Here is an 11,842-nt window from a genome sequence, read left to right as displayed (position 1 = left end):
ATGCATATGTGAGGTCTATTATTTAACGATTTTGTTAACGAAATTTAACAAAAATCGTTAAGTGGTGGGAGTTTTTAATAAAATTGGAAATGGTAGGTGGAAATTCATAAAAAAAATTCATAAAGGTGGGAGTTTCTAAAAACGTGAAAAGTTTAGGTGGTTTTGAACAAAAAATCCTTATATATAAAACAAATTATTATGTACAATGTTGTTGGTTAGCAATTTATATTTTTCAAATATCATGTTTTTGTAATATTAACTAAATGCCTGTCAAAAAAATAAAAATTAACTAAATGAATAGTTAACTTATTTATAAAGAAAATGTATCCGGATAATGATAAAATTAAAAAAGTTGCCATTATTGAAAGGAGTATTTTGATAATAAAACATGTATGCGTATGAAAATTCTATTGTGCTTCCGGGAGCACAATGAGAACTGTGCTCCCACAATACAAAATAGAACATTTACAAATACGAAAACGAACATTTACAAATACGAAAACGAACATTTTACTGTTGAAGTGGAACATTACAAAATTCATTTACGAAAACGAATATTTTATTGTTGAAATGGAACATTACAAGAATTCATTTATGAAAAAGAACATTTTACTAGTTGAAGTGGAACATTACCAGAATCCAAATATGAAAATGAACATTTTTGGTTGAAGTGGAACATTACTAGAATTTAATTACTCAAATAGAACATATGCTTATCAAATATAGAACATGTTTTAGTGAAAACATAACATATCTTTGTAAATGAATTTTATAATGTTCCACTCAACAGTAAAATGTTCGTTTTCGTATTCGTATTCGTAAATGTTCGTTTTCGTACTCGTAAATGTTCTATTTTATATTGTGGGAACACAGTTCTCATTGTGCTCCCGAAAGCACAATGCACGCATTAGTATCCGTAATAGAGATCCGGAAAGTTTGCTATAAAAGCTGACACATTTCATGCAACCTAGTACATGAAGTTGTGAGCTTAAGATCACTAAAGTATATAGCACATTACTCCTTACTTCTGTAACATACCTGAGCTTCATGGCTCTTGAAAATAAATGTTACCACCTCTTATGCTGTATCCTAGTCCTTGTCTTAGGATATTGTGCGTCCCATGCTTTGTCTCGCCCTCTCGACGAAAAGAATGCTTCGTCGATAAGAGAAAGATATGAACAATGGATGGCTAGATATGGACGCACATACAAAGATCTAGTTGAGAAGGAGAAGCGTTTCAACATATTTAAACAAAATGTCGAGCACATAGAAAATGTTAATCGTGCTTGTTCATCAAACAAAAGTTTGTACACATTAAGTGTTAATGCGTTTGCTGATTTAACTACTGAGGAGTTTGCTGATTAAGTGTTAATGCGTTTGCTGATTTAACTACTGAGGAGTTTGCTGATTAAGTGTTAATGCGTTTGCTGATTTAACTACTAATGAGTTTGTACACATTAAGTGTTAATGCGTTTGCTGATTTAACTACTGAGGAGTTTGTAGCGACTCATACTGGTTCAAGACCACTTTCTCGTTCACGATCCGCATCTACTGGCTTGATATCCACTGGTTTTAAGTACAAAAACATCAGTGATGTGCCACCGTCAATGGATTGGAGAGATAAGGGAGCTGTCACTCCTGTTAAGAACCAACGAAATTGTGGTGAGATATTAAAAGCAAAACAGCTTAATTTACTAATTTTCACTTGATCCAACTTTTGCTTAAGCTTGTCATTGCCACTTCAATTAATTTGACCACAATATACTTTCAACTTTGGTTGATTTACCGTGCTTCTTTCATTCAATCAATCATTGTCCATGTTTGCTATTCGATATCAAATGTCATACTTCCCTCATTCTAAAAATATGTTCTTATTAAATACATTATCATTGTCCATGTTTGCTATTCGATATCAAATGCTTCTTTCATTCAATCAATCATTTTCTTTGATTCGTCTCATTAAATACATTTTCAAATTCAAACTTTTGCTGTTTTTTATAACTAAATATATTAAAGATACAAAATGTGAATTGGCAAATGTGAAAGGAGGAGTGTGAAGATTGTAGGGATTAGAAGGGGCCACAACGACACCCACAATGTCACACAATCAAGACAACCAACCAATTATGCAATTTAACCACTCCAAATTGTCACACAACCAAATTAACAATGAAGACCAGCAATTAAATGCAGTACATAACCAGCAATAACAAGAAGAAACAATGTCAAACAGCACACACAATTTATACGTGGAAAACCCCTTCGATGTGAAGGATAAAAACCACGGAACCGTTTAAGGAGTCCACCCTAAACTTCTCTTATTGATAAATTGAGGGAAAAAGAACCCAAATCAGTCTACAAGGGTTCATACACCCACCAACAATCACCAAGAACAATAAGAGATCAAAGTATAACAATAAAGTGAAAGAATATCACCAAAACAACAGTTATGTCCAGAGGCAATTCCCGATGACTCGGAGCTTGAATTGACGATCCGAACGGTGGGATCTCCCCGTGTGTTCCCGACAAGCTGACAAAATTTCAGCAAAATCCAACGGTGGGATCTCCCCCGGCGACCAAAATACTGGAAGTGAGCTGAAGAAACACGAGCAGAACTCACTCTTGGAACTCTCTAGTTTCCTCACTCTTTTGTGTGTGTTTTTCTCTCTATTCACTGCTCATCTTTTTCCTTTCACCATATAACCCTCCTAAAGCTTACTCCCTCTGTTTTTTTATCATTCCTACTTTTCTGTGCGCGTCTTCCAATGCACGTTTTAAAACTTAAATATCTTTCATTATATATTGGTAAAAATTATAACGATTGAACATTATTAATAAAGTACTAATTGAGACGAATCAAACAACCCACATGACTATGTTTTTTCTTATAAATTGAGAACATTTGAGAAGATTCTCTCTATGTATGAATAGTGTCAAGATTCCAAGTGAGAAAGATAAAAAAAAAACAGAGGGAGTACTAAATAAGCCACATAATAAGCCCAAAGTTGGACTTAAAAATAAACAGGTAACATGGTATAATATTGGGCCAAATAAAATTTCCCAAATAAAAACACATATTACTAACTTGGGTTGGACCCATAACAAAGATGTCTTTGGCGCAGAGGTAGAATATAAACCTTCGCATTATCTCCCTTAAAATGTGTCAACAGAAAGTTGAAGTCATACATTATTATCTCCTGCTTAATTTTTATATGCTCAAATTATTACAGGATGTTGCTGGGCCTTTTCAGCAGTTGCAGCAGTAGAATCACTCCACCAAATCAAAACCAGGAATTTGATCTCACTCTCAGAGCAAGAACTGAACGACTGCGACACGAACAACAGCGGTTGTAAAGGCGGCAACGCAATAGAGGCTTTCATGTTCATTCAAAAAAACCAAGGCATATTGACGGAAAACCAATACCCTTACAAGGGAGTTGATGACCAGTGCGAGGCTCTGCAAGGCGATAGAGTGACTATCGACGGCTTCGAAACCGTGCCTGATAGCGAAGAGAATGCTCTATTGCAAGCCGTCTTCAGACAACCGGTTGTCGTGCATGTCGATAGTGGTGGTATTCATTTCTACAAAAGCGGGATCTTCAATGGGGAGTGTGGCACTAACATTAACCATGATCTTACTATCATTGGGTTTGGAACAGATGATGACGGGAATAACTTTTGGTTGGCCAAGAATTCATGGGGAACAGATTGGGGAGAGAAAGGATTTATAAGAATGATAAGGGATAAGAATATTTGTGGTCTTGTCATACAACCACCTGTTTATCCTGTATGAAGGACCTTGCAATTATGCATGGAATAAGAAAGTATTACTCAATCATAGCATAATGACCTACTCCTACTTTGATCAATTCAAACCAGTTAAAAGAATGAAAGTAAAAGAAAATTAGATAAAATGTTAGTTTATAAGAGAAGTTGTTAACAAATTACTCTCCCTCGCTTCGCTAATCTTCTTATGTAGCATACCGAGTTAAGTACACAATCGGGTACTAAATTTTGCTAAAAATTTCAGTTTGGGTATCAGCTTTAAATGTTTCAGTATGGGTATTCAAACCAAACTTTTGTTACTTTAGCCGTTAACTTCAAATAAATAATAATAAAAAGTACTTTTCCACAAATTTAATGTCTCTTCCTCCCTCCTCCCCCATAAACACCATATCCACCCTCTACCAACCACCACTGCACCTCCTCCCACTCATCCCCCTCCATATCTGATAAGTATATTCATTAGGACTATATTAGGCAAAAATATAAAGAGAGATATATGAGCTCATAGCTGCGGCTCTTTGATTATATTCAGCAAAACTTGAAAATGACCTAGAGGTATTACATTGCTATATATAGAGAGAAGATAATGAATCCTGACAAGCTGACCTCATCAATCATTTACAGCTGTTTTAGAGCATATTACAAGAATATTCTTTCAATAGGATAAAACGAATATAAATGCAATGATTGGAGAATGATTGTCAGAAAAATAGGCTTTTGGCAGGATTCTCCTAATACTTACCCTCACGCTGTGAGTGAAGGGTTGTCCTGAACTCCCAACTTATGATTAAGAACAATGTGCTGCTCGACTGAGAGAATTTTGGCAAGAATGTCAGCAAGTTGGATCGAGAGGATACATGTTTAGTTTTGATGGAACCAGATCTAACCATGTCCCTTACATAGTGGCAATCCACTTCAACATGATTAATTTTCTCATTAAGTACAGGGTTGCCAGCAATTGCAGCTTGATTATCACACTTCAATATTATGGGAGAAAGATGTTTAATGCCCATATCCTTTAGAAGAGATTTCAGGCAGGTTACTTCACAGGCAGTTAATGTCATAGCCCTGTATTCAGCTTCAGCTGAAGAGCTAGCCACCATAGTTTGCTTTTTTTTCCAAGATATTGGTGACTGGCCTAGGAGAATGCAGTTGCCTGTTGTTGATCTTCTAGTGTATGGACAAGATGCCCAATCATTGTCACATTAGGCAGTAAGCTATCCAGTAGATGATGACGCTTGAAGAATTCCTTGAGAGATGGTACCATCAAGGTATCTTAGCAATTTATTAGTTGCTTGCATCTGAGTGGTGGTTGGTGATTGCATGAATTGGCTACAAATCTAGAATGTAAAGGCTATATCAGGCCTAGTGACAGTTAGGTAGATGAGTTTGCCAAGAAGGTGTTGGTAGGAGGTAGGGTGAGGGAAGGGATTCTTCTTTGTCATGAGTGAGTTTGAGGTTTGATTCCATGGGAAGCTTCAAAGGTTTGTCATGTGGCGTTCCATAATCTTTGAGCAAGTCAGTTGTATATTTTCTTTAAGAGACAAAGAAGCCTTTTGGAGAGGCATCAACCTTCAACCCCAAAAAATATCGTATTGGACAAGGTCCTTCATGTGAAATTTGCTTGACAATAGAACTTTGAGGTGTTCAATATCTACTATGTGATTGCCACAGATGCACAAATCATTAACATAGACTAGAACCACGATGATAGTGTGATTGGATGACTTGGTGAAAAGGCTATTGTTAGCTTTGGATTGAAGGAAGCCAAATGAGAGAAGGGTTGTAGAGAGCTTAGAGAACCATTGCCTAGGGGCTTGTTTTAGACCATAAAGGGATTTTTTTAGCTTGTAAGCAAGGGTAGAAGAATGAATAGGTGGGGTAGATGGTGAATGAGAGTGCATAGAAATTCTAGAGCCAGCATTAGTGTAGCCTTGTGGGAGAGACATGTATACATCTTCCTCCAAGTCACCATGGAGGAAGGAATTGGTGACATTCATCTCGGTGGTGTACCTCTTATAGTGGTCATTTTGGTCACTGGAGCAAAAGTTTCACCATAGTCCACCCTTTATTTTTGCTTGTTTCCCGGGATAACAAGTCTTGCCTTGTGCCTGTCAACACTTCCATCAGCATTGTGCTTAGTTTTAAACAGCCACTTGCATCCAATTGCTCTTTTTCCATGAGGAAGATGCATGATATGCAGAGTATCATTTGCTTATAGAGCTACCAGCTCTTTGTTCGTGGCAGATACCCACTGAGGTTGTGTAACTGCATGTTTTTTAAAAAAATAGGGCCAGTTATTTCAGTCAAATGAGAGATGAAATAGTGAAATTTCGGATCAATGCTTTGAAAAGCTAGGTTAGCTATAGGTTGAGAAGGTGGTTTAGATTGATTTGTTATGTACTCTATGAGGCAAGTTGATTGAGTGATGTTTCTAGTGCTCCTTCTGGGAGGTGGAGAGGGAAAAGTAGGGAGAGGTGATGGAGCTGTAGATGTTGTTGCAGGTGTAGCAATAGAAGGGACAGGGAATGAGGGAGGCGGGAGGAGGGAGGAGGGAGGAGGGAGGAGAGTTATGTGGAGTATTAATGTCAGAGTTTTAAGTTTCTATTTCAGGGGACAAGGATGAGGTAAGATGAGTGTTGTGAGGAAGAGAAGTAGGTAACGGTAGCATGTATTTTTCTATGGAATGAAGTTCGTAAGGAAAAATGGTTTCATGATATACAACATCTCTAGAAACAAATGTTTGTTGGTTTGTCAAGTTTAGAAGTTTGTAGCCTCTTTGAGATGTAGGGTATCCAAGGAACACACAAGGTATACCTCTTGCTTGGAATTCATCAGATGTGAGGTGAGGATTTGAAGCAAAAGCTAAACATCCAAAGACCCTTAGATGTTCATTGCTAGGTTTGTGTTTAAATAAAGCTTCATAACGAGTTTTACTACCTAAAACAAGTGTAGGAAGCTTGTTAATCAGATTTACAACAATCATGACACAATCTCCCTAGAAAGAAAGGGGTAATTGTTGGAACACAAGGTGACACTCAAGAAAGGCGGGGGGGGGGGGGGGGGGGGGGGGGGGGGGGTTGAATTGAGTGGTGAGATCTAATCGATTTTCGCAAAATCTCTTTTATGGCTCAGTGCCTAGCACTGTGCCAAACAGTCGTAAATCGCTGATTTTAGTTTTTGTGAATAACAAACTAAAAGTATGTGAGATTTGATACGCAAACACAGGATATAACGCGTTTCAATCTCACCTCTGAGATCTACGTCCACACGAAACAAAACTCTTTATTTCTTTGAACCCTAAAATATCAAACTCTTGATACAATAAGATTCCCCCACTACTAACCCTAGTAGTGCCAACCAACCCTTAACTCTAAGAGTTGTAACTCTCTATAATAGTGAAATTACAGACAGAAAGAATCCTCAATCGTGTGGTTCTTAGTCAAGCAATTAGAGGACAATTACAATCGTATAATAGTTACTTGAATATTACTCGCTCAGTGCTATGCTCAGTGCCGTAGGAAATAGTTTTCAGCTCTTAATATTTCTGATTTTTCTCTCTGAAAACGTGAGATCTAAAAGTGAATTATAAAACCCTTTTACAGGACATGGTTTGGACGACCATCTTTCCAAAGATATCTTTTTAATTCCTTAATTTAAGGGATTTAATTCTCTTTTAGAGAATCAAACTTTATCTTTTTCCATCTTTATCTTTAGTCTCAAAAAGATAAGTTTTCCATATTAGATTTTCTTTTCAACTCAAATTCTGTTTTTTTTTTTTATCAAAAAGTATTTTCCAAAATAAAATCTGATTTTATAAAACTCGTTTTAGGAAATATTGGTTTTATAAAAATCTTTTAAAAACACGTTTTTATGGAAACACGTTTTTGTAAAATCTTTTTCTAAAACTCTTTTAAAAACACGTTTTGCTGGAAACACGATTTTGTAAAATCTTTTTCTTTATTTCGAAAACTGATTTCCTTTTTATATAGATATATAATATCATTATAATTATTTATTTCCTTAACTCTAAGAAAATAATAATTATACTAATTTTATATTATCTATATTTCGACACATAGCATATCACTAAGTTCGAGCATATTACATTTGAATCCAAAGTAACTATTCTAAGGAACATATAAACTTGACTTTAATCTTGATTCTTCTTTTCTTCAAAGTCTTCATTAATCAATTCCTTTCTTCATGCATCTGTTGCAACTGTTACATATTTTCATACTATAACATATTATATTAATTTTCATCCTCAAAACATAACATGTATATTCACAACAGTAATCCTGCTTGAAACCCCAAAGACCTAGCAATCTCAAGGATGTGACTGTGTCTCCTCTCTACCCTAGCATTTTGCTGGGGTCTGTCAACACAGGATGTCTGATGTAAGATTCCTTATTCAAAGAAAAACTGAATATAAGAAGAGTCATGGAATTCAAATGCATTATCAGACCTGATGTTTTTTATCTTGCAATCAAAATGTGTGATGGCATTGTTGTAGAAGGTTGCAAGAGTGCTGAAAGAATCATATTTGTGTTCCTAAAGAGAAACCTAGGTTGTACTTGTACAATCATCTACAATAGTCAAGAAAAACTTGTAATTCTGCCTTGTGCACACTCTATATGGACCCCAAATATCCATGTGAACAAGTTCAAAAGGTGTTTGAGAGTGAGATTGGCTAAGTGTGTAAGGGAGCTTAGTAAACATCGCCATAGGACATGTGATGTAAATTTAGGGTATTTTTTGAGATTGAAGGTTTAACGAAGTCAATGTACTTGAGTTTTCCAATGGAGGCATGTCCAAGTCTATGATGCTAGAGGGAAAAAGGGAGGGGTTTAGTAGTGAAGGTGTCAGGTGCAAGGCAGGCAGGATTAGTGGTTGGTGAACAAGAAAAGTAACGTTTAGGTGTGAGAAGAGGAGAGGTGTTTATAGGTTGGTTGACATGGTAATACAAACCATGTCTTGCTTTACCAAAGCCTTGAACAACTTTGGTTGTTGCATCTTGTATCACACAGTGATCTTTATAGAATATCACATCATTGTTGTTGTCTTTGATGAGTTTGTTAATAGAAAGAAGGTTGTGTTCGACGAATTGGGGAACAAGTAACACTTGGTGACTATTACAGAGGTGTACAGAACCAACATGAGATATGGTGTTGGTATCACCTATAAACAGGTTTATAGTGAGGTGTTTAGCTACTATGGTTGTGTGAGACAGGTTGGATGTCATGTGGTTTGAGGCTCCTGAGTCCAAGATCCACTCATCAACGATAATTGAGGCATTATGACAAGAAACCATGCCTCATAAATTTCTAAGTTCGTCATCAGTATCTCCTCCTTTATAAACAGTCATGGTTGAAGCATTGGAAGAGTTAGGAAGCATTTTTAGGAGTTGTTCAAACTATTGCTGGGTGAGAGTGACATTAGAGTTTGAAGAAGAGATAGATGAAGAAGTAGGTTAGACAGTATTTGTCACTTTGTGTGGTTGAAATTTGTTTTGGTTCCATTTGAAGGTAACTGGTTTGTTTGTGTTCTTTCCAGGTTGAAAAGGTTTGTGTTTTGGATGTCGTTTAGGAAATCCTACTACATGCCAACATCTGACACTAGAGTGCCCTTTCAAACCTCACACAGTGCATACAAGGTTTTTATCAGGGTTGTATGAAGGTGAGTATGAAGATGAGTTAATTCTACTGAACATAGCTGAAACATCAGGGTCAGGTTTAGGAGAGGGAAGAATTTCTCTTTGGTTTTCTTCCGGTTGAAACACAACACAAGAAGATTCTAGGGTAGGGAGGGCAGTGAGCATCAAAAGATTACTTCTTTGAAGTCCAAATGACTCATGTAAGCCATTAAGAAACTGAAATAATCTACTCTCATTTTGATATCTAGTAGTAATAGTGTTCTGCGATTCTTTTACTTCATCAGTCATAGTAGTCATAGTAGGAAGTATATTCATAGAGTCTAGCTCTTCCCACAAACTTCTCATGCTAGTATAATAATCATTAATAGATCTATGTTGTTTCAAGGCATACAAATCTCTATTGATTTTATACTTCCTAGACCCATTTGACAAAGAAATCTTTGTTCCAAGTGATACCAGATTTATTTAGCTGAACTTAAATAAAGAAACAGATTTTGTTAACTTAATCTGATAAAGAGGAGAAAATCCAAGATATTACCATGGAATTGCAAGTTTCCCACTGGTCACTTTTTGCTGCATATGTTGTAGATTTTGTGGTTGTGCCCAGAACAATCCAAGCTTTCTTTTGGAGGAAAGAGCAACCACCATAAATCTTCTCCAAGATCTGAAGTTCTCAAGTCCAGTGAGTTTCTCGACAATGATAGAGTTTGTAATACCCCTCATGATTGCTTTAAAGGGATTTAGCATGCTACTCATTCCAACAAGATGCATCTTTCTTTTAGGGAGCTCATTTCCTTAGTTACTCCACAGTTAAGCGTGCTTGGCTGGGAGTAGTCCAGGGATGGGTGACCTCCTGGGAAGTTTCTCAGGGTGTGCATGAGGGAGGACAAAATGCGCCGGAAGAACTTGTGTTGGTTATTGAGGACATTTGTTGGCCCTGGATGTGCATTGGTGACAATATACTCGGCTCCGTACGGGTCAGGGTGTTACAAATGGTATCAGAGCAACCCTGCGACCGCGTGTTGGGGCGACCCTAAGGCCATCAGGCCGAATATTAGGAGTCCTCAGGCCCCTAGTGGGGGAGGATTCTGGGGCTGCATTGTCATATGGAACGACCCAGAGGTCGTCAGACCGAATATCTGGAGTTTCCGGTGATCAGTTTCCAGGCTGGGGAGACCCGCAGGTCGTTATGGCCGAATATGTGGAGTCCTCAGGCGCAACGAGGGCGTTGCTGTTCTCAAGTGGGGGTGTATGTAATACCCCTCATGATTGCTTTAAAGGGATTTAGCATGCTACTCATTCCAACAAGATGCATCTTTTTTTTAGGGAGCTCATTTTCTTAGTTACTCCACAGTTAAGCGTGCTTGGCTGGGAGTAGTCCAGGGATGGGTGACCTCCTGGGAAGTTTCTCAGGGGGTGCATGAGTGAGGACAAAATGCGCCGGAAGAACTTGTGTTGGTTATTGAACTTGTGTTGGTTATTGAGGACAGTTGTTGGCCCTGGATGCGCATTGGTGACAATATACTCGACTCCGTACGGGTCAGGGTGTTACAAATTGTAACACCACGTAATTTTCACTCATTATTTTTGGTGTTGTTTACATTAAAATGATATTTTCTGTTAAAATAAAATAATTTATTATTAAAAACTATTTTTAAAGTGTATAATTATTTATATTGTGTTATGTTGTTGTGATTATTAATTTAAAGTGTATATAATGTGCGTATTTATTTTATCATATAGTTAGTAATTCTATAAATTTAAGTAGCGTGTGATTTTAGTTTTTAAGTGTTGTATATAATATGGGTCGACCAACATAAATAATTCTTTTGCAAACCCATATCCTTCTTATGTTGTCCAAAATTTAGAGGAGAAGTATTAAGCATAGTATTAGCATCTTCTATCTATCCCTCTTTGTAACCTCCAAAAGGTAAAGAGCCATCCCCCCATTAACCCATCTTAATGCAATTAAACCTTTGCATATGATATGAACCATCACATTATTTTTGCTGCACACTCCCTTCACGCCAGCCTTACAAAGAAAAAAAATAAAGAGTCTTTCTCCCTTCTCGCATTTTCGGCATTTCTGCACACTCATCTTGTTTGCCCCATATCACCTTCGTCTCTTATCGAAATTGGACGTGTGAGTAGTCGAAATTCATCTACTCGGAGAGATCTTGCTTGCGGTGTCATTCGTATTTGAAGATACTGGAAGAATTGGTCGTAGTTTTCTGTTTCAATCAGACGGGTCACCCAGTTTTGTTTAGAACATCAGGGTATTAACTGTGACCGGAGGGATTTGGTATACGTGCTTTGTATCGTCGGGAATCGTGTTCAGAATAGAACAGTACATAATGAAAATGCAAGCAATTGGAGGTCTTCAAAGGTAACTAACGGCGA

At 37.1% G+C, this 11,842-nt stretch overlaps 1 protein-coding gene across 1 annotated transcript; it reads left to right on the top strand.

The window, feature by feature from the left end:
* Window positions 1–1,442: 1,442 nt before the first annotated feature.
* On the top strand, window positions 1,443–3,793 carry LOC104905679 (ervatamin-C). Its single transcript, XM_010694280.3, has 2 exons — window positions 1,443–1,662; window positions 3,231–3,793. The coding sequence occupies exons 1-2, from the start codon at window positions 1,443–1,445 to the stop codon at window positions 3,791–3,793; spliced, it is 783 nt and encodes a 260-aa protein (XP_010692582.2).
* The last annotated feature ends 8,049 nt before the right edge of the window (window positions 3,794–11,842 follow it).

Source organism: Beta vulgaris, chromosome 1 (assembly GCF_026745355.1).
Source record: "Beta vulgaris subsp. vulgaris cultivar EL10 chromosome 1, EL10.2, whole genome shotgun sequence".
NCBI lineage: Eukaryota > Viridiplantae > Streptophyta > Magnoliopsida > Caryophyllales > Amaranthaceae > Beta > Beta vulgaris.
This window is presented reverse-complemented; position numbering and strand designations above follow the sequence as displayed.

Coding starts and splice junctions, on each gene's coding strand:
- LOC104905679 (XM_010694280.3), top strand. CDS start 1,443: ATGAGTTTGTACACATTAAGTGTTAATGCGTTTGCTGATTTAACTACT. Junction 1,663..3,230: donor TAAGAACCAACGAAATTGTG/GTGAGATATTAA, acceptor AAATTATTACAG/GATGTTGCTGGGCCTTTTCA.